At 33.3% G+C, this 22,261-nt stretch overlaps 3 protein-coding genes across 3 annotated transcripts; all 3 read right to left on the reverse strand.

Annotated features, from left to right (window-relative positions):
* Positions 1-1,076: 1,076 nt before the first annotated feature.
* Positions 1,077-4,177, reverse strand: LOC148787945 (gamma-cadinene synthase-like). Its single transcript, XM_088881240.1, has 7 exons — positions 3,967-4,177; positions 3,513-3,786; positions 2,796-3,168; positions 2,478-2,696; positions 2,203-2,341; positions 1,826-2,074; positions 1,077-1,594 (listed from the first exon to the last, which is right to left on the reverse strand). The coding sequence occupies exons 1-7, from the start codon at positions 4,093-4,095 to the stop codon at positions 1,298-1,300; spliced, it is 1,680 nt and encodes a 559-aa protein (XP_088737366.1). The 5' UTR covers positions 4,096-4,177; the 3' UTR covers positions 1,077-1,297.
* A 3,334-nt stretch (positions 4,178-7,511) lies between these two features.
* LOC148787946 (gamma-cadinene synthase-like) lies at positions 7,512-10,612 on the reverse strand. The gene is made up of 7 exons (XM_088881233.1): positions 10,402-10,612; positions 9,948-10,221; positions 9,231-9,603; positions 8,913-9,131; positions 8,638-8,776; positions 8,261-8,509; positions 7,512-8,029 (listed from the first exon to the last, which is right to left on the reverse strand). The coding sequence occupies exons 1-7, from the start codon at positions 10,528-10,530 to the stop codon at positions 7,733-7,735; spliced, it is 1,680 nt and encodes a 559-aa protein (XP_088737359.1). The 5' UTR covers positions 10,531-10,612; the 3' UTR covers positions 7,512-7,732.
* Positions 10,613-13,941: 3,329 nt separating this feature from the next.
* On the reverse strand, positions 13,942-17,173 carry LOC148787947 (gamma-cadinene synthase-like). The gene is made up of 7 exons (XM_088881198.1): positions 16,832-17,173; positions 16,378-16,651; positions 15,661-16,033; positions 15,344-15,562; positions 15,068-15,206; positions 14,691-14,939; positions 13,942-14,459 (listed from the first exon to the last, which is right to left on the reverse strand). Exons 1-7 carry the CDS (start codon positions 16,958-16,960, stop codon positions 14,163-14,165), a joined length of 1,680 nt encoding a protein of 559 aa, XP_088737324.1. The 5' UTR covers positions 16,961-17,173; the 3' UTR covers positions 13,942-14,162.
* Between the last annotated feature and the right edge of the window lie 5,088 nt (positions 17,174-22,261).

The following is a 22,261-nucleotide window of genomic DNA, read 5'->3' on the forward strand; positions in this document are numbered from 1 at the left end:
AAGCTCGAGCTCAAGTTGGCACCGTTTGGGTACAAAAAACTCAAGCCCAATACGGAAAACTATAAAATTGAGTAATCAGAAAAAAACATTCTGATAGAAAAAAATCAAAAAGTAGTCGAACTTTTGTGGCTTTCAGATTTAATCATTCTATAAAATTACAATATGAGATATCAATAAATAATTGTAACATATGATAAATTTTGAAAAGAACTTGATGTAATATTGAATATGTAGTTGAATGTATAAAAAATTTATAAAAATAAAAATATCATAAAATCGTTTGAAATTTGATTCCTTCAATTTTTAAAATGGTCTAGGTCATTGCAAATAAGGTTTCTCAGGTTTTCCTGAAAATCTGTTGTTACGACGTATTTTGATTTCGTTTCCAAAAATTTTGATTTTATGTCCAAAAATATTGCGAAGGAATTTATTGGTGCTTCTCGGCAACCTTGATAAAAGTTGTTCTGAAAATCCATCCTCAACAGGATGTTTCTTTTGTAGTGTTTGGTAAGGTTTCAATGCATTTTCGTTGTCGTAATTTAGGCTATTTTGACCTTTTTGTCCTTTAACTTTCTCAGTAGTATTTTGGTCGTATGTATTTTTAATCGTTGTTATTTTTGCCTTTTTTTTTTTTTTCTCCATAGCTCATCATTCTGATTTGGAAATACATGTGTTTCTCACGTGGCATTTTAAAATATGGGCGATTGTTCCTATTCGCCCATTTCCGCCATCATTTTTATTCTTTAATATTTCATCATACTATTTTGGTCCTGCATCTTTTTAATTTTTGCGATTACAGTTATTTTTTTGTTGGAGTTCACTACTCTCGCCAGTGCAAATGAACTCTAGCTAACAAAAGGAATGAAATCACGAGAATTAAAGAAATGCAGGCCCAAAATACTGTCATAGAAAGTTAAAGGACGAAAATGCTTAATAGCCTAAATTACGAATCCAAAATTACATTTAATCCATTTTATAATCTACATAAATTTCCCATCAAACTTTAGATTGATGAAATGAACAAAAAAGAATGAAAGAGAAAATTTTAATAGGAAAAAGAAAGGACAAGTAGAATATTTATAATAAGACACACTACACATTGAATACAACGAAATATTTTGTTGATGAATCGTACAATACCTTAACCACAATATAGCTTGCTAGCTAGAGACGCGATACAAACAACAATCGAAAATTCAAATACATTATTGTTGATTCCCGGAGGACGCAGAACACAAACAACCTAATCCTTAGCAACAAACTAAATGATGAGTTGCAGATACATATATCCATTTAATCAAATGGCAATGGGATCCATAAAGACAGCAGCAATTTCTCTTGCTAAATTTTCAGGATTTGCATACGCATCTCGCCCGTTCCTGTAATTGACCTCGGCTGCACGTGCATAGTTAAGAAGTTGCTCCATCATGTCCTTAGACACTGGGGAAATTTCAGTTGACCACTCTGTATTGAAATCCTTCCACGCATTCTCAAATAGTTCCTTGAACTTGTCCACGGTTTCTTCTTTTGATACACCATATTGCTTCACATAGCAATCCACTGCCGTCGGTATATTTCCACCCCTGCTCTCGCGCTTTTGCAAGAAAAACCAAAAAATTGATTATATCATAGCCAATATAGTCATTGGTAGCATAAAAATGAAATGGCACTACACCCAAAGTTATCAAGTTATTACCCGTGATCAATATTTTTGTTGTCACTCTTTATGCGTATAATCTTTTATACGCAATTCTTGTGGTACAAACCAAAATTTCTTGTCATTCATTAATTTTTTAGTGTATAATATGTATTTAGAGCTTCTTACTTCGTCACTGCCGATATCATCCGCATGTCGACAAATCCTGGTGGATGCTATAAGAGCTTTGTTAGGTTCACTCATCAGCCAATCAATGGATTCTTTGGAGGCAGATTTTAATCCTGGGATACCCACGGTGAGGAAGACATAGATGCAGCTCGTGACGACAGTATTAGCAATATACTCTTCGTATGTAGGCATCTGTCCTCCCAAGAACCACTGCGTATGTCTGTTGTAAGCCTTAGCAATTTGTTTCACCTTCATATGAACAACATGTTTAATTACATCGTAAGGCAGTAAAATACAATTGAGAAAGAGCGGACGAGACAGATAAATATACGCTCAATAAGATAAATTAGGATGGATCGGTAAGAATTTGTCCTTACTGCTTCTATGGCGTAAGGCACTGCAAATAATTTTCCTTGTTTGGCTGCTTCAACTTCGTAGTCCTCGTATAGATTTAGAATAAACTTATATATAATTTTCATGTAATCTGGAAGTCGATCAAGTTCATCGATATCCCACCTGCAAGAATCACATTAATTTTTACTCAAATTCATCTTTAATTACAAGATGAAAGTATTACTATTAGTATTATTTTTTCAATCAAGGACAAGTAAATGATTCTAATGATTATATTAAATAAGTATATATATTATACTTTTCCAAGATCTCGGTGAAAAGGTCAGCTTCTTCAACTGTAGCATAGTTATCATATGTATCATCCATTATTGTAAGCATCGCCACACTTTTAGTAATTGCTATTCGGGCATAAGAGTGTTGAGGCTGGAAATGGAAAGTCGTGCCCCAGAAAAAGCCCTCCACCAGTCTGTCTCTCGCATAAGGTAGTTTTGACACCAAATCTAGCTCGTTCCACCACCTTTAAAATGTAAAAAGAAAAGACAAGTCAATATGTTGATTTACCCTAGCTATTACACGTTCAATAATACATGGATGTAATAATAAGTGTATTGCGTACCTGGAAAGATCATGGAGCTCTTTCTTATATATATTTTGCAAATAATTGAAATCCAGCTTGGCTAGTTTTAGAAGTATTTCATTCTTCGATTGGTTCCTCTCATAAAAGGAAATGTAATGGCGGGCTTCCAATCTTGGAACGCCTCTATAAACCGGTTGCTCTAGAGCTCTCTTCACTTGGCATTGAAGTTGGGGCTCTAATTCTTGCACCATACGATTTAGGTGATGGGTTGTGAAGGCGACTGCATCTTCTAATATGTCTTCGCCATGAACCCTCACGTTGGACGCTTCGTACAAGCTTAACAGGCCCTTAGCATCACCAGTGAGGGTTTCTTCAAATTTGCCGCCGTCGTCCTTAAACTTGTTGAAAACATCTGGTTGACGATCAAATACGTCACGTTAAAATCGTATAAGTTGTTTCATTTCTCATAAAATTAGTATGGCCTAAATGAACAAAAGCCTGCTAGAAAAAGCCCTTGTCACGATGTGTCACTTCATAACTGCATTTCAAAACTTGATGTACTTAGCCGCTTTAAAGTTTCTTTCGAGCATGGTATTAATGTGTTAACCCCTATGTTAACTTCAAATCGATGCATCAGATAATATCATTATATATATAATATATTGTGTGCGTATAATAATAAGACGAGTAAAAAAAGATTGATTCGATATAAATAACCACATATACATTGCAAATGAAGTGAGAAAAGGAACGTACCGCAAGAGACAGAATAGCGATGTTGCCTTAGCAGACGAAATTGAAGCGCAGTAGCGAACAAGTCATAGTTGTCTTGGTCGTTATCTTGAGACTGGAAAAAGAAGATTTCTCGAAGTTGATCTTCAATCTCTTGCTCAAAATGATATCCCACTCCTAAATGCTCAAGTGTGTCAATTAATATTAGTTTCTCAATTGTTGTACTTCCTTTCGTCATCAGCATGCTTCTTGCTTGTTGCTTTAGTTCTTGAATTGCTTCAGCATACTTTTTTTGTACCTACAAAAAAGCCAATCATCGTTTACCAACACATGGGATGCATAAAGTTTCATAAAAAAATTATCTAATTCAAGAAAATCATGCTATAAAATCGACATGTTAAATGCATGGATCGATTGCATTTAATTTTACCCTGTACAATAGACCCCCTAAACAAATAGAAGAGCTACGTACACAAACCTTATCGTCCAAGGAAAACGAAGTGAAGGCATCACCCCACATGCTCGGGGTGTAACTCGTAATGGGTGGGCGGCCATCCTTGGGGAGATTTGGAAGGCTTTCATCAAAACAGGTCGCAGCGGGAGCCATTTTGATATGCAGCTGATAATCAAAGCCTATCTCTCAATCTCTAATGTTGTAATCTCTGTCTGTATATTTCTTGACATGTATCAATCACTAATTCACTTATTTATAGGTATCATGTCATCAACTTTACTATATTTTAACTGATACCTTAATAAATTTAATGCTAATTAGCACGTTTCAACTTTAAGTACTACTATATATATATACCAGAGCATGCCAAGGATAGATTCTCAATCTGGTGCATTAATGGCACTTCAATTCTGACTATGGGATTATTTATTTCTGGCAGGAGAGCATATGCAGACATGGCGATGAAGACGACAATGCAGAAATAAAAAATGTTCATCATAAAGATGGAATTGGAGAAAGAAAAGACGCGATACAAGAATCGATTATCTCCATATTACTCCGCATTAACCATGCGTCTTTATTTCCAAAATAATTTGAATTGAGAGGAAAAGTTTGAAATTGATTTTTCCATAACGATTTGAATTAGCACTTTTGTTTCTAATGAAATTGGGTTGAATATATATATTTTTGCATTATTGCCATCAATTATAAAATCGAAATCAAAATAGAAATTTTTTGTGTTTTGAATAAAATGGCAGTCAAACATGCTTTTATATAGATAAATTCCCACATAATTTTTTCTCTAAAAGTGGATTGACTGTCTGTTTTAACGGTCAATCTAATGGAGGGTACTCAGGCGGATGAAAACTAAAAACTTAGGTCACCAAATTTTACGACTTGAACACTTGTGGTACTATAAACTTAAAAATATATATATATATATATATATATATACTTTGGATACAAAATAATGAAATTATCCTGAAAAATATATGATTAAAATTCATTAAAGTTAAATGATAATGTTAAGCTAAATAATATTACTGATCGGATAGTATAAAATCCTGTTAAATTTGAATTTATTTATTGAAAATAATATATTGTAAACAGAAATTTAATTTTTGATTTAAAGTAGATGCGAATTCTAACTAATAAGATTCTTTTTAATAATTAAAAAGTTCAATTACATGATGTCGAACTTGTTTTGTTGGACCAGATCCGGGTCGAAATCTGTACGTCCTCCTTGGTCGGGTGAACAGGTCCTGCAATCGGTTCGAGGACGCTACCTCTCCCAAACTAATGTAAGGGCCCTTAAAAAAGAGAAATACATCGTTAGGCTTGCTGGGGCAGCCCCAACTAAGACCCTCCGATACTTAATCCAATCGTATCAATGTAGTGAAAGCAAGTCACTGGCGAGCATGAGCGACCAAAGAGTAAAGTGCAGTAGAAAAGGTCATCCATTAATTCACTGACTATGGAGTATTTAGAGTGTAAGACTGAGAGTCTTATTGGTCAAATAGGCATCTTACGCGTGTCCCGGGTTGCCAGGTTCGGGTTGCTAGACCTGACTCGGATCATGACCAGACCCGATAAGTCTTCCCCATAAAACTGTGATCTTGAATGTTTTCAGGAACAAAATAGTCTTTTCCATAGAATATTAGGGTTTTCGCCATCGTGACCTTAGTATTAGATTTAATCACTACACTAAAATATGATTGATTTTAATTTCTTTAATCGTTGTAGTTGTCCTTTTGCAGGAAATTCAGAGCTGCAAATTAAATAACCAATATGTGTTTCCGTTAGTTAGAAAAAACCAACATGTGAAATTCGAATTCTCAATTTTTTATTCCATTAATTTAATGAATGAGTAATATATTGTCCAGCTGTTCTATTGATCAATTTTTTATTCCAATTCCAAATCAACAATGCCGAGCTTTTGCATTAAATGATAATTATCCCTAACTGCCACCTACTGTACATGTAATCAGCAACAGAAGAGAGTTCTTCTACAATAATAAAAAAGTAAAACACGCGTCTTCATTCTTGCATGCATGTTTATTTCTTTATGTTGGATTTCAATATTAGGGAGTTTTAGTGATGGTTTTAGGTAACTTCTGCAAACGTACACTCCTTAATCAGCTTGTAAGCATGTAGAATTACAGACACGGCGGGGATGATCCCGGCAATGCTCTTCCAACGTTTAAAGCTGCAAAATAATTGTGTGTGTTGGTTCCTGTTTCAAACGCAGCCACACGTATTGATACGTCTCAACAGTGATCTGAGTTCACACAACATTGATCTGAGTCCCATGGAAAAAGAAACAAAGTAGTGATTTGAGTCCGAATTAAATGAAATGTTTAGGTCTGGGTGAATAGTAATTCACTTCTGAATATTGTAAATGAGCAAATTACCCTCCTATTAAAAAAACATATAATAATTTATCCCCTATACTTTTTAAAATGACGTCGCTTACCTCTCTTTATGTGCTTGCAAATTTAATATTTTAGCTCAAGCTCGAGCTCAAGTTGGCACCGTTTGGGTACAAAAAACTCAAGCCCAATACGGAAAATTATAAAATTGAGTAATCAGAAGAAAACCAAAAAGTAGTCGAACTTTTGTGGCTTTCAGATTTAATTATTCTATAAAATTACAATATGAGATATCAATAAATAATTGTAATGTATGATAAATTTTGAAAAGAACTTGATGTAATATTGAATATGTAGTTGAATGTATAAAAAATTTATAAAAATAAAAATATCATAAAATCGTTTTAAATTTGATTCCTTCAATTTTTAAAATGGTCTAGGTCATTGCAAATAAGGTTTCTCAGGTTTTCCTGAAAATCTGTTGTTACGATGTATTTTGATTTCGTTTCCAAAAATTTTGCTTTTATGTCCAAAAATATTGCGAAGGAATTTATTGGTGCTTCTCGGCAACCTTGATAAAAGTTGTTCTGAAAATCCATCCTCAACAGGATGTTTCTTTTGTAGTGTTTGGTAAGGTTTCAATGCATTTTCGTTGTCGTAATTTAGGCTATTTTGACCTTTTTGTCCTTTAACTTTCTCAGTAGTATTTTGGTCGTATGTATTTTTAATCGTTGTTATTTTTGCCTTTTTTTTTTTTTTTGCCATAGCTCATCATTCTGATTAGGAAATACATGTGTTTCTCACGTGGCATTTTAAAATATGGGCGATTGTTCCTGTTCGCCCATTTCCGCCATCATTTTTATTCTTTAATATTTCATCATACTATTTTGGTCCTGCATCTTTTTAATTTTTGCGATTACAGTTATTTTTTTGTTGGAGTTCACTACTCTCGCCAGTGCAAATGAACTCTAGCTAACAAAAGGAATGAAATCACGAGAATTAAAGAAATGCAGGCCCAAAATACTGTCATAGAAAGTTAAAGGACGAAAATGCTTAATAGCCTAAATTACGAATCCAAAATTACATTTAATCCATTTTATAATCTACATAAATTTCCCATCAAACTTTAGATTGATGAAAGGAACAAAAAAGAATGAAAGAGAAAATTTTAATAGGAAAAAGAAAGGACAATTTAGAATATTTATAATAAGACACACTACACATTGAATACAACGAAATATTTTGTTGATGAATCGTACAATACCTTAACCACAATATAGCTTGCTAGCTAGAGACGCGATACAAACAACAATCGAAAATTCAAATACATTATTGTTGATTCCCGGAGGACGCAGAACACAAACAACCTAATCCTTAGCAACGAACTAAATGATGAGTTGCAGATACATATATCCATTTAATCAAATGGCAATGGGATCCATAAAGACAGCAGCAATTTCTCTTGCTAAATTTTCAGGATTTGCATACGCATCTCGCCCGTTCCTGTAATTGACCTCGGCTGCACGTGCATAGTTAAGAAGTTGCTCCATCATGTCCTTAGACACTGGGGAAATTTCAGTTGACCACTCTGTATTGAAATCCTTCCACGCATTCTCAAATAGTTCCTTGAACTTGTCCACGGTTTCTTCTTTTGATACACCATATTGCTTCACATAGCAATCCACTGCCGTCGGTATATTTCCACCCCTGCTCTCGCGCTTTTGCAAGAAAAACCAAAAAATTGATTATATCATAGCCAATATAGTCATTGGTAGCATAAAAATGAAATGGCACTACACCCAAAGTTATCAAGTTATTACCCGTGATCAATATTTTTGTTGTCACTCTTTATGCGTATAATCTTTTATACGCAATTCTTGTGGTACAAACCAAAATTTCTTGTCATTCATTAATTTTTTAGTGTATAATATGTATTTAGAGCTTCTTACTTCATCACTGCCGATATCATCCGCATGTCGACAAATCCTGATGGATGCTATAAGAGCTTTGTTAGGTTCACTCATCAGCCAATCAATGGATTCTTTGGAGGCAGATTTTAATCCTGGGATACCCACGGTGAGGAAGACATAGATGCAGCTCGTGACGACAGTATTAGCAATATACTCTTCGTATGTAGGCATCTGTCCTCCCAAGAACCACTGCGTATGTCTGTTGTAAGCCTTAGCAATTTGTTTCACCTTCATATGAACAACATGTTTAATTACATCGTAAGGCAGTAAAAAACAATTAAGAAAGAGCGGACGAGACAGATAAATATACGCTCAATAAGATAAATTAGGATGGATCGGTAAGAATTTGTCCTTACTGCTTCTATGGCGTAAGGCACTGCAAATAATTTTCCTTGTTTGGCTGCTTCAACTTCGTAGTCCTCGTATAGATTTAGAATAAACTTATATATAATTTTCATGTAATCTGGAAGTCGATCAAGTTCATCGATATCCCACCTGCAAGAATCACATTAATTTTTACTCAAATTCATCTTTAATTACAAGATGAAAGTATTACTATTAGTATTATTTTTTCAATCAAGGACAAGTAAATGATTCTAATGATTATATTAAATAAGTATATATATTATACTTTTCCAAGATCTCGGTGAAAAGGTCAGCTTCTTCAACTGTAGCATAGTTATCATATGTATCATCCATTATTGTAAGCATCGCCACACTTTTAGTAATTGCTATTCGGGCATAAGAGTGTTGAGGCTGGAAATGGAAAGTCGTGCCCCAGAAAAAGCCCTCCACCAGTCTGTCTCTCGCATAAGGTAGTTTTGACACCAAATCTAGCTCGTTCCACCACCTTTAAAATGTAAAAAGAAAAGACAAGTCAATATGTTGATTTACCCTAGCTATTACACGTTCAATAATACATGGATGTAATAATAAGTGTATTGCGTACCTGGAAAGATCATGGAGCTCTTTCTTATATATATTTTGCAAATAATTGAAATCCAGCTTGGCTAGTTTTAGAAGTATTTCATTCTTCGATTGGTTCCTCTCATAAAAGGAAATGTAATGGCGGGCTTCCAATCTTGGAACGCCTCTATAAACCGGTTGCTCTAGAGCTCTCTTCACTTGGCATTGAAGTTGGGGCTCTAATTCTTGCACCATACGATTTAGGTGATGGGTTGTGAAGGCGACTGCATCTTCTAATATGTCTTCGCCATGAACCCTCACGTTGGACGCTTCGTACAAGCTTAACAGGCCCTTAGCATCACCAGTGAGGGTTTCTTCAAATTTGCCGCCGTCGTCCTTAAACTTGTTGAAAACATCTGGTTGACGATCAAATACGTCACGTTAAAATCGTATAAGTTGTTTCATTTCTCATAAAATTAGTATGGCCTAAATGAACAAAAGCCTGCTAGAAAAAGCCCTTGTCACGATGTGTCACTTCATAACTGCATTTCAAAACTTGATGTACTTAGCCGCTTTAAAGTTTCTTTCGAGCATGGTATTAATGTGTTAACCCCTATGTTAACTTCAAATCGATGCATCAGATAATATCATTATATATATAATATATTGTGTGCGTATAATAATAAGACGAGTAAAAAAAGATTGATTCGATATAAATAACCACATATACATTGCAAATGAAGTGAGAAAAGGAACGTACCGCAAGAGACAGAATAGCGATGTTGCCTTAGCAGACGAAATTGAAGCGCAGTAGCGAACAAGTCATAGTTGTCTTGGTCCTTATCTTGAGACTGGAAAAAGAAGATTTCTCGAAGTTGATCTTCAATCTCTTGCTCAAAATGATATCCCACTCCTAAATGCTCAAGTGTGTCAATTAATATTAGTTTCTCAATTGTTGTACTTCCTTTCGTCATCAGCATGCTTCTTGCTTGTTGCTTTAGTTCTTGAATTGCTTCAGCATACTTTTTTTGTACCTACAAAAAAGCCAATCATCGTTTACCAACACATGGGATGCATAAAGTTTCATAAAAAAATTATCTAATTCAAGAAAATCATGCTATAAAATCGACATGTTAAATGCATGGATCGATTGCATTTAATTTTACCCTGTACAATAGACCCCCTAAACAAATAGAAGAGCTACGTACACAAACCTTATCGTCCAAGGAAAACGAAGTGAAGGCATCACCCCACATGCTCGGGGTGTAACTCGTAATGGGTGGGCGGCCATCCTTGGGGAGATTTGGAAGGCTTTCATCAAAACAGGTCGCAGCGGGAGCCATTTTGATATGCAGCTGATAATCAAAGCCTATCTCTCAATCTCTAATGTTGTAATCTCTGTCTGTATATTTCTTGACATGTATCAATCACTAATTCACTTATTTATAGGTATCATGTCATCAACTTTACTATATTTTAACTGATACCTTAATAAATTTAATGCTAATTAGCACGTTTCAACTTTAAGTACTACTATATATATATACCAGAGCATGCCAAGGAAAGATTCTCAATCTGGTGCATTAATGGCACTTCAATTCTGACTATGGGATTATTTATTTCTGGCAGGAGAGCATATGCAGACATGGCGATGAAGACGACAATGCAGAAATAAAAAATGTTCATCATAAAGATGGAATTGGAGAAAGAAAAGACGCGATACAAGAATCGATTATCTCCATATTACTCCGCATTAACCATGCGTCTTTATTTCCAAAATAATTTGAATTGAGAGGAAAAGTTTGAAATTGATTTTTCCATAACGATTTGAATTAGCACTTTTGTTTCTAATGAAATTGGGTTGAATATATATATTTTTGCATTATTGCCATCAATTATAAAATCGAAATCAAAATAGAAATTTTTTGTGTTTTGAATAAAATGGCAGTCAAACATGCTTTTATATAGATAAATTCCCACATAATTTTTTCTCTAAAAGTGGATTGACTGTCTGTTTTAACGGTCAATCTAATGGAGGGTACTCAGGCGGATGAAAACTAAAAACTTAGGTCACCAAATTTTACGACTTGAACACTTGTGGTACTAAAACTGAAATATATATATATATATATATATATACTTTGGATACAAAATAATGAAATTATCCTGAAAAATATATGATTAAAATTCATTAAAGTTAAATGATAATGTTAAGCTAAATAATATTACTGATCGGATAGTATAAAATCCTGTTAAATTTGAATTTATTTATTGAAAATAATATATTGTAAACAGAAATTTAATTTTTGATTTAAAGTAGATGAGAATTCTAACTAATAAGATTCTTTTTAATAATTAAAAAGTTCAATTACATGATGTCGAACTTGTTTTGTTGGACCAGATCCGGGTCGAAATCTGTACGTCCTCCTTGGTCGGGTGAACAGGTCCTGCAATCGATTCGAGGACGCTACCTCTCCCAAACTAATGTAAGGGCCCTTAAAAAAGAGAAATACATCGTTAGGCTTGCTGGGGCAGCCCCAACTAAGACCCTCCGATACTTAATCCAATCGTATCAATGTAGTGAAAGCAAGTCACTGGCGAGCATGAGCGACCAAAGAGTAAAGTGCAGTAGAAAAGGTCATCCATTAATTCACTGACTATGGAGTATTTAGAGTGTAAGACTGAGAGTCTTATTGGTCAAATAGGCATCTTACGCGTGTCCCGGGTTGCCAGGTTCGGGTTGCTAGACCTGACTCGGATCATGACCAGACCCGATAAGTCTTTCCCATAAAACTGTGATCTTGAATGTTTTCAGGAACAAAATAGTCTTTTCCATAGAATATTAGGGTTTTCGCCATCGTGACCTTAGTATTAGATTTAATCACTACACTAAAATATGATTGATTTTAATTTCTTTAATCGTTGTAGTTGTCCTTTTGCAGGAAATTCAGAGCTGCAAATTAAATAACCAATATGTGTTTCCGTTAGTTAGAAAAAACCAACATGTGAAATTCGAATTCTCAATTTTTTATTCCATTAATTTAATGAATGAGTAATATATTGTCCAGCTGTTCTATTAATCAATTTTTTATTCCAATTCCAAATCAACAATGCCGAGCTTTTGCATTAAATGATAATTATCCCTAACTGCCACCTACTGTACATGTAATCAGCAACAGAAGAGAGTTCTTCTACAATAATAAAAAAGTAAAACACGCGTCTTCATTCTTGCATGCATGTTTATTTCTTTATGTTGGATTTCAATATTAGGGAGTTTTAGTGATGGTTTTAGGTAACTTCTGCAAACGTACACTCCTTAATCAGCTTGTAAGCATGTAGAATTACAGACACGGCGGGGATGATCCCGGCAATGCTCTTCCAACGTTTAAAGCTGCAAAATAATTGTGTGTGTTGGTTCCTGTTTCAAACGCAGCCACACGTATTGATACGTCTCAACAGTGATCTGAGTTCACACAACATTGATCTGAGTCCCATGGAAAAAGAAACAAAGTAGTGATTTGAGTCCGAATTAAATGAAATGTTTAGGTCTGGGTGAATAGTAATTCACTTCTGAATATTGTAAATGAGCAAATTACCCTCCTATTAAAAAAACATATAATAATTTATCCCCTATACTTTTTAAAATGACGTCGCTTACCTCTCTTTATGTGCTTGCAAATTTAATATTTTAGCTCAAGCTCGAGCTCAAGTTGGCACCGTTTGGGTACAAAAAACTCAAGCCCAATACGGAAAATTATAAAATTGAGTAATCAGAAGAAAACCAAAAAGTAGTCGAACTTTTGTGGCTTTCAGATTTAATTATTCTATAAAATTACAATATGAGATATCAATAAATAATTGTAATGTATGATAAATTTTGAAAAGAACTTGATGTAATATTGAATATGTAGTTGAATGTATAAAAAATTTATAAAAATAAAAATATCATAAAATCGTTTTAAATTTGATTCCTTCAATTTTTAAAATGGTCTAGGTCATTGCAAATAAGGTTTCTCAGGTTTTCCTGAAAATCTGTTGTTACGATGTATTTTGATTTCGTTTCCAAAAATTTTGCTTTTATGTCCAAAAATATTGCGAAGGAATTTATTGGTGCTTCTCGGCAACCTTGATAAAAGTTGTTCTGAAAATCCATCCTCAACAGGATGTTTCTTTTGTAGTGTTTGGTAAGGTTTCAATGCATTTTCGTTGTCGTAATTTAGGCTATTTTGACCTTTTTGTCCTTTAACTTTCTCAGTAGTATTTTGGTCGTATGTATTTTTAATCGTTGTTATTTTTGCCTTTTTTTTTTTTTTTTGCCATAGCTCATCATTCTGATTAGGAAATACATGTGTTTCTCACGTGGCATTTTAAAATATGGGCGATTGTTCCTGTTCGCCCATTTCCGCCATCATTTTTATTCTTTAATATTTCATCATACTATTTTGGTCCTGCATCTTTTTAATTTTTGCGATTACAGTTATTTTTTTGTTGGAGTTCACTACTCTCGCCAGTGCAAATGAACTCTAGCTAACAAAAGGAATGAAATCACGAGAATTAAAGAAATGCAGGCCCAAAATACTGTCATAGAAAGTTAAAGGACGAAAATGCTTAATAGCCTAAATTACGAATCCAAAATTACATTTAATCCATTTTATAATCTACATAAATTTCCCATCAAACTTTAGATTGATGAAATGAACAAAAAAGAATGAAAGAGAAAATTTTAATAGGAAAAAGAAAGGACAAGTAGAATATTTATAATAAGACACACTACACATTGAATACAACGAAATATTTTGTTGATGAATCGTACAATACCTTAACCACAATATAGCTTGCTAGCTAGAGACGCGATACAAACAACAATCGAAAATTCAAATACATTATTGTTGATTCCCGGAGGACGCAGAACACAAACAACCTAATCCTTAGCAACGAACTAAATGATGAGTTGCAGATACATATATCCATTTAATCAAATGGCAATGGGATCCATAAAGACAGCAGCAATTTCTCTTGCTAAATTTTCAGGATTTGCATACGCATCTCGCCCGTTCCTGTAATTGACCTCGGCTGCACGTGCATAGTTAAGAAGTTGCTCCATCATGTCCTTAGACACTGGGGAAATTTCAGTTGACCACTCTGTATTGAAATCCTTCCACGCATTCTCAAATAGTTCCTTGAACTTGTCCACGGTTTCTTCTTTTGATACACCATATTGCTTCACATAGCAATCCACTGCCGTCGGTATATTTCCACCCCTGCTCTCGCGCTTTTGCAAGAAAAACCAAAAAATTGATTATATCATAGCCAATATAGTCATTGGTAGCATAAAAATGAAATGGCACTACACCCAAAGTTATCAAGTTATTACCCGTGATCAATATTTTTGTTGTCACTCTTTATGCGTATAATCTTTTATACGCAATCCTTGTGGTACAAACCAAAATTTCTTGTCATTCATTAATTTTTTAGTGTATAATATGTATTTAGAGCTTCTTACTTCGTCACTGCCGATATCATCCGCATGTCGACAAATCCTGGTGGATGCTATAAGAGCTTTGTTAGGTTCACTCATCAGCCAATCAATGGATTCTTTGGAGGCAGATTTTAATCCTGGGATACCCACGGTGAGGAAGACATAGATGCAACTCGTGACGACAGTATTAGCAATATACTCTTCGTATGTAGGCATCTGTCCTCCCAAGAACCACTGCGTATGTCTGTTGTAAGCCTTAGCAATTTGTTTCACCTTCATATGAACAACATGTTTAATTACATCGTAAGGCAGTAAAAAACAATTAAGAAAGAGCGGACGAGACAGATAAATATACGCTCAATAAGATAAATTAGGATGGATCGGTAAGAATTTGTCCTTACTGCTTCTATGGCGTAAGGCACTGCAAATAATTTTCCTTGTTTGGCTGCTTCAACTTCGTAGTCCGCGTATAGATTTAGAATAAACTTATATATAATTTTCATGTAATCTGGAAGTCGATCAAGTTCATTGATATCCCACCTGCAAGAATCACATTAATTTTTACTCAAATTCATCTTTAATTACAAGATGAAAGTATTACTATTAGTATTATTTTTTCAATCAAGGACAAGTAAATGATTCTAATGATTATATTTAAATAAGTATATATATTATACTTTTCCAAGATCTCGGTGAAAAGGTCAGCTTCTTCAACTGTAGCATAGTTATCATATGTATCATCCATTATTGTAAGCATCGCCATACTTTTAGTAATTGCTATTCGGGAATAAGAGTATTGAGCCTCAAAATGGAAAGTCGTGCCCCAAAAATAGTCCTCCACTAATCTGTCTCTCGCATAAGGTAGTTTTGATACCAAATCTAGCTCGTTCCACCACCTTTAAAATGTAAAAAGAAAAGACAAGTCAATATGCTGATTTACCCTACCTATTACCGTTCAATAATACATGGATGTAATAATAAGTGTATTGCGCACCTGGAAAGATCATGGAGCTCTTTCTTATATATATTTTGCAAATAATTGAAATCCAGCTTGGCTAGTTTTAGAAGTATTTCATTTTTCGATTGGTTCCTCTCATAAAAGGAAATGTAATGGCGGGCTTCCAATCTTGGAACGCCTCTATAAACCGGTTGCTCTAGAGCTCTCTTCACTTGGCACTGAAGTTGGGGCTCTAATTCTTGCACCATACGATTTAGGTGATGGGTTGTGAAGGCGACTGCATCTTCTAATATGTCTTCGCCATGAACCCTCACGTTGGACGCTTCGTACAAGCTTAACAGGCCCTTAGCATCACCAGTGAGGGTTTCTTCAAATTTGCCGCCGTCGTCCTTAAACTTGTTGAAAACATCTGGTTGACGATCAAATACGTCACATTAAAATCGTATAAGTTGTTTCATTTCTCATAAAATTAGTATGGCCTAAATGAACAAAAGCCTGCTAGAAAAAGCCCTTGTCACGATGTGTCACTTCGTAACTGCATTTCAAAACTTGATGTACTTAGCCCCTTTAAAGTTTCTTTCGAGCATGGTATTAATCTGTTAACCCCTATGTTAACTTCAAATTGATGCATCAGATAATATCATTATATATATAATATATTGTGTGCGTATAATAATAAGACGAGTAAAAAAAGATTGATTCGATATAAATAGCCACATATACATTGCAAATGAAGTGAGAAAAGGAACGTACCGCAAGAGACAGAATAGCGATGTTGCCTTAGCAGACGAAATTGAAGCGCAGTAGCGAACAAGTCATAGTTGTCTTGGTCCTTATCTTGAGACTGGAAAAAGAAGATTTCTCGAAGTTGATCTTCAATCTCTTGCTCAAAATGATATCCCACTCCTAAACGCTCAAGTGTGTCAATTAATATTAGTTTCTCAATTGTTGTGCTTCCTTTCGTCATCAGCATGCTTCTTGCTTGTTGCTTTAGTTCTTGAATTGCTTCAGCATACTTTTTTTGTACCTACAAAAAAGCCAATCATCGTTTACCAACACATGGGATGCATAAAGTTTCATAAAAAAATTATCTAATTCAAGAAAATCATGCTATAAAATCGACATGTTAAATGCATGGATCGATTGCATTTAATTTTACCCTGTACAATAGACCCCCTAAACAAATAGAAGAGCTACGTACACAAACCTTATCGTCCAAGGAAAACGAAGTGAAGGCATCACCCCACATGCTCGGGGTGTAACTCGTAATGGGTGGGCGGCCATCCTTGGGGAGATTTGGAAGGCTTTCATCAAAACAGGTCGCAGCGGGAGCCATTTTGATATGCAGCTGATAATCAAAGCCTATCTCTCAATCTCTAATGTTGTAATCTCTGTCTGTATATTTCTTGACATGTATCAATCACTGATTCACTTATTTATAGGTATTAATTAGCTCGTTTCAACTTTAAGTACTTCTAGCTAATCTTCAAATGTTTACCAAATGAACAAGCAAGAAATGACAGGTGAGAATAATATCAAGTTAATTTCGATTATAGTGTTTTCGTATTTAAATCAACCAAATCGTTTAGAGATGAGCTTGTGATAAAAAGTTGGGTTATCAAAAATTGTATCTAAGCCATGAGTGGTATGTCTTTATAAATACGGTTGAGTTGTATGATTTTTATACGAAACATAAAATACAATTTTAATTGTGTAATCATAACGCATTCATACATACATACTTTGATTTGAACTGAATCGGAGTCGCATCGAAGATTTGTACACAGTTTCGAGATTATTAAGGCATCAACAATATAATTGGGGGTATAATTTATGTCATTTTGTGGTATCAGTTATGATTCCCACACTAAATAGCAACATGAGTAGATAAAAATATATTTTTCATTCATTCTTTATTATGTCCTGTAAATGGATAAATAATATCCTATTCACATGATTTTGTCCATGTGATATGTTAATTTGAAGATTTTCTCACTATTGTCCTCAAATTGTTATTTTTTTTTAAAGGAATTAGGAGTAAATTATCAAAATTGATTTCAACATAATTAAAGTTGCCACTCCCTATATTTATCGGACTAAAATTACGACTTTTCATGATTATATTAGTACCGTAATAAAGAAAATATTGACATGTTTAATCTAATTATTCCCACTCCATTCGAATATTGTTCAAATTAAAGATTGATGTCTCATTCCCACGAAGAGAATAATTAAAGTCTATACTCCAAAAAATTTGAAGGTCAAACAAAAAAAAATATGATTTTTCATTGCAATTAATTATTTTATTAAAAGAAGAAAAATTGTGTGTCAAATATAAATCAATCAAAACTTTATAACATCTGTTACTATTATTTCGGTAAGTGTGGCAGTAGAGAGCCTCTCAAAATGGCAGATAAATATCCATACACATTTGGTGAAATTCAAACACATGATTTCGAACTTGTTCATGAAACCTTAACTTTAGCCTTAACCCACTAGACTAAGACATCATTGGTTTAGTTGTAAATGCTACCAGCAACTTGTGGCTGAACATCCAACTGCTATATTCAGAGAGTAAAAACTCTGTGTAATTTCGTGCTAAACACGATTCCGTCTCTGAATCAATAACAACGATTTGACATATATCCATCCCTAATTTTATTGACAGTCTAATTGTGATTCCAACTCTAAAACGATGTTTGCAATAGCTTCGACTTTTGTGATGGGAATAAATTGTGAAGAAAATTATAACACAAGCAGTATTAAAAGTTGGGATTGTTTGAAAATAAAATTTAAAATTGAATACAAAATTAAAGTGGGAGTGTTCAAAAAAAGTTGGTAGCGAATTACTTCTAGCTTTTCACTTACATCACTTAATTTAAGCAATTTAAAAACAAAATTGTGAAACTAAAACACTTTTTTCAATTATTTTTCGCAATAAACCAACAAATATTATTTTCAGCATTTGCAAATACCGCCTAAATTGTAAGCGTTTTCCGCCTCAAAGTAAAAAACAACTTGAATTATTTAATCTTCACATACATTTTCTTTGCGCCTCAAATGTCTGAGTTATGGAAAATATTACAATTAATTCTGATTAATCTATATTATAACAGTCAATGTGACCTAATTTAATTGGCTAAGTTGAGGCCATGACTTTAAGGTCATGAATTCAAAGCCCACCAACATGTGGGGATTGTTAATTCTACTTTAATAACATGTGTCATTCTACTTTAATCGTAATTGTTGATTGGATATGGTTATCTAATGCTGATAATATTAGTATATGATTGTTATAGCTGTCGATTGTTGTTACATATAATTATTTAATTCTTATTCGGACCAAATTAACCCGAGTAAAACTAATCATATATATGACAAATAAAATATACTATTATATAATTAGTTCAGGCCAGACCCAACCAAAGCTCAAACTAGTCTTCTGGTACCTTTCATCAATGTTTATCATTACTACCTTATTTATTTAAGGTTGTGGTGGTTGGTAGCTGGAATAATAGCCACCAAGGAGATTAGTTGTTACGTGGGGTTTTGTCAAACAGAGATGGAGATAACTTTTCTTTAATGCAACATTTCTCTTATCCTTTCAAGTGTATCAGCTTTCCATAATCAAACGCAATTCCAAACCTGTTTTATTACCTTCATCTTCTTTGTTCCTGTCTTAGGAACTCTAACACGTAATACATATTTTGTCCCAAGTTTAAATTTCAGTAATCGGAAGTTTTAAGTATTATCGTGCTTCTGTTATTAATCTCATTTATGAGATTCGGTATATATTTGATTTGTTGTTCGTTGGAAAAACTTTTGTCAAGTTCAGATATGATTAAATTGAACCGCCCACACTTGTTTGGGCCTCGTTTAGTTCATGCTTTTTAATAAAATATAAAAATATGGCAAAAAATTTACTTTTTTAAAATTTAATAGCTACTAAAAACACAAATATTTTTCAAAACTCCCAAAAAAAAATGAAGTAACATTCTTTTAATTATATTTTATTATTAATTTATTCTAATTAAAAATACATTATTTAAGCATACATATATACATGTATTTCACAAATAACGAAGCCAAAGTGAAAAAAAAAATTATCGTCAAAAAGTAAAAAATAATCAACCAGCTTAATAATGAGTGAATATATGAATCACGAAAATTATGTCAATTTTAAGTGGAAGGGCATATAAGAAAAAATAATTAATCCTGGCTTAGACTAATTCATGGGATAGTTAATTCCACTTCTTAGGTGGGCCATTATCCCATAAATTAAGATTGTAATACCGGCCTGGTATAATATCATGCTCTAATAATGCGAACCAAACGTTTAATTATGCATGATAAATAATTCTATTATGCCTAATCAGATGAACCAAATGAGCCCTTGTTATATGATTTGTCATATTTTTTTTTAATTGTATGTCAATCACATGATAGTATATTATATTTAACATGATAATTAATTAAAATCCGAGCAAACCTAATTAGGATTAAAATTTCCAATCGAGGGATTTAAATATTCGCTATGAAATATAGACGTAACATCATTACTCTTGGAATAATTGATTGAATGAACAAGTTCAATTTACATTTTTCCAAGGCCTCATAGATGGAAAAGTTGCAATTTTGGTTCTGTAATTAGGGGTGGTGGCAATTTTCGTCCTATTGGAATTCATTCTACAATTAAATTCTATAGTTTCAAAGAATTTATACATTAGGACAAAAATTAGTTGAAAATTGCAAATCGGATTGGAACATAGCACATGAGCCTCAATAGCCCTAAAAATTGGGGATTCCGACCACATCCAATGGGGCGCAGATATTACATTCGGGCTATATTTGCAATTTTCAAAGAATTCTGTCCTTAAAGTACTACTTTTCTTAAGAAATTATAGGATTTATTCGCTAAATGAACTCGGACAGGATTTATTCGTTACATGATCAAAATTATAATTTTTTTCTAATAATTATCATTAAAATCTAATCCACATTATGCACACACATGCCATATCACAAATATGCATGCATCATAGTTTTCGCCTTTTCTGTCATGTTGCCTTAGCCCACGTCTGGGTCAGAAGGGTTTGGTATGTCTGCCCATCCAAGCAAACCAGAGCGAAAGGAAAGTGTATCGGGTTAAAAGCCAGTAGCTATCCACTCGAATGCGACCCAGGCACAAAAGCAAGACTAGTCCTCATAATGAAAGGCCAGAGAGTGAGAGCGTGGGAATAGCAGACACAAGATCGAATTACGCTTTGACCCGGCGAGGGAAAGCAGCTCCTTCCATGGCTACTACTCGAATGAATTCGGAAGAAAGGGGCGACCGAAATATAGAACTACATATTAGAAAGGTTAAATATATATTTAACAACTTTGTTTTTATTTAATTTCATTCCTATATATCTTAATAATCTGCAGGGGTCTATAGGTATTGCAGGTAAATTGTCTTTAATATATATAGGGTTGGTTCACTAGAATTAAATCTTATTAAAGGCTTACAAAAACTGGACCAGCTGATTATAGCCAATAGTCAATTTTTTTTTTAGAGCATTCATATGACAACAACAGGACAAGTGTCAAAATCATATAATAGCCCCACCGCTCCAATCAGCACGATCGATATCTAGAGAAATTCAAATGGTCAAAATTTCTGTACTGAGCTCTTATAAGAGATAACTCTGTTGTCTTGTTGATTTTTTTAATATTCAAATTAATTTTTTAATCTATTCAATTCATCTGATATAGTAATGGTAATTTTAATATTTTTTTTAAATGAACTTATAAAATACATTTCAAATTTACATACACCTCAACTTTCTACGCATTTTATATTTTGAAACTATTAACACACATCAATTGTGTCGTGTATTGCTTTTATTTATATTAAAAGAAAAGCAACTCCATACTCACAAATGGTGGTTAATGATACATCCGCACCAATTTTTTTGTAAAGTAAAAAATCCTTTCATAATTAAACAACTAGCTGATTCAACTTTTCAAAATTCACATTAATTGATAAATTATTCCTATTTTTTTTCTTTTATTTATTAATGTAATGTATTGGTTTATATATAATTACGAATACCTCCTCATTACTTGAAAAATTACAAACACCTCCCTAAAATGAGGGATAATTATGTAGCCACTAGACTGTGAAGTAGTAGACATTACTATTTTACCCTTTCTAAAATTTCAAAAAAATTAAAAAAATATAAAATACATTTAGGGTGGGTAAATTAAATATTTCATAGGGAATATTAGTTTGTAGAACTATTTTAGAAAATTCTTAAAGTATATAAAATTTTAATTTATAATGTAAAAGAGTATTTTGATCAGTTCAACACAAAAAATGAATGAAAAACATAACAGAAAGCGCTCGTTGTTAGATGGACACTAAAATCAAGGGGGTATTTATAATTTTTCAAACAACGAATAAAGTATTTTATAATTATGTCAAACCTCATCAAAGGTGAATATAATTTACCATATTTTTTAATAATCACTTTAAAATTAAATTTCATCTAAATCACATATTGATAAATACAACTATTTATTTTTTGCTTAATCATCCATTATGTCCATTAAATAATATTTTAATTCCTTCATCATTTCATGAATGAAATTAATT

Source organism: Sesamum indicum, linkage group LG6, assembly GCF_026168435.1.
Source record: "Sesamum indicum cultivar Baizhima isolate 11 linkage group LG6, ASM2616843v1, whole genome shotgun sequence".
NCBI lineage: Eukaryota > Viridiplantae > Streptophyta > Magnoliopsida > Lamiales > Pedaliaceae > Sesamum > Sesamum indicum.

What these genes read in the sequence shown, in the direction of transcription:
- LOC148787945 (XM_088881240.1), bottom strand. Translation starts at nt 4,095, where the DNA reads ATGGCTCCCGCTGCGACCTGTTTTGATGAAAGCCTTCCAAATCTCCCC. An exon ending in TCGCTATTCTGTCTCTTGCG is followed by an intron (nt 3,169 to 3,512) that starts GTACGTTCCTTT and finishes ATCGTCAACCAG; the next exon opens with ATGTTTTCAACAAGTTTAAG. An exon ending in ATGATATCGGCAGTGACGAA is followed by an intron (nt 1,595 to 1,825) that starts GTAAGAAGCTCT and finishes TTCTTGCAAAAG; the next exon opens with CGCGAGAGCAGGGGTGGAAA.
- LOC148787946 (XM_088881233.1), bottom strand. Translation starts at nt 10,530, where the DNA reads ATGGCTCCCGCTGCGACCTGTTTTGATGAAAGCCTTCCAAATCTCCCC. An exon ending in TGCCTTACGCCATAGAAGCA is followed by an intron (nt 8,510 to 8,637) that starts GTAAGGACAAAT and finishes GTTCATATGAAG; the next exon opens with GTGAAACAAATTGCTAAGGC. An exon ending in ATGATATCGGCAGTGATGAA is followed by an intron (nt 8,030 to 8,260) that starts GTAAGAAGCTCT and finishes TTCTTGCAAAAG; the next exon opens with CGCGAGAGCAGGGGTGGAAA.
- LOC148787947 (XM_088881198.1), bottom strand. Translation starts at nt 16,960, where the DNA reads ATGGCTCCCGCTGCGACCTGTTTTGATGAAAGCCTTCCAAATCTCCCC. An exon ending in CGTTTTCCTTGGACGATAAG is followed by an intron (nt 16,652 to 16,831) that starts GTTTGTGTACGT and finishes GCTTTTTTGTAG; the next exon opens with GTACAAAAAAAGTATGCTGA. An exon ending in GAGCTCCATGATCTTTCCAG is followed by an intron (nt 15,563 to 15,660) that starts GTGCGCAATACA and finishes TACATTTTAAAG; the next exon opens with GTGGTGGAACGAGCTAGATT.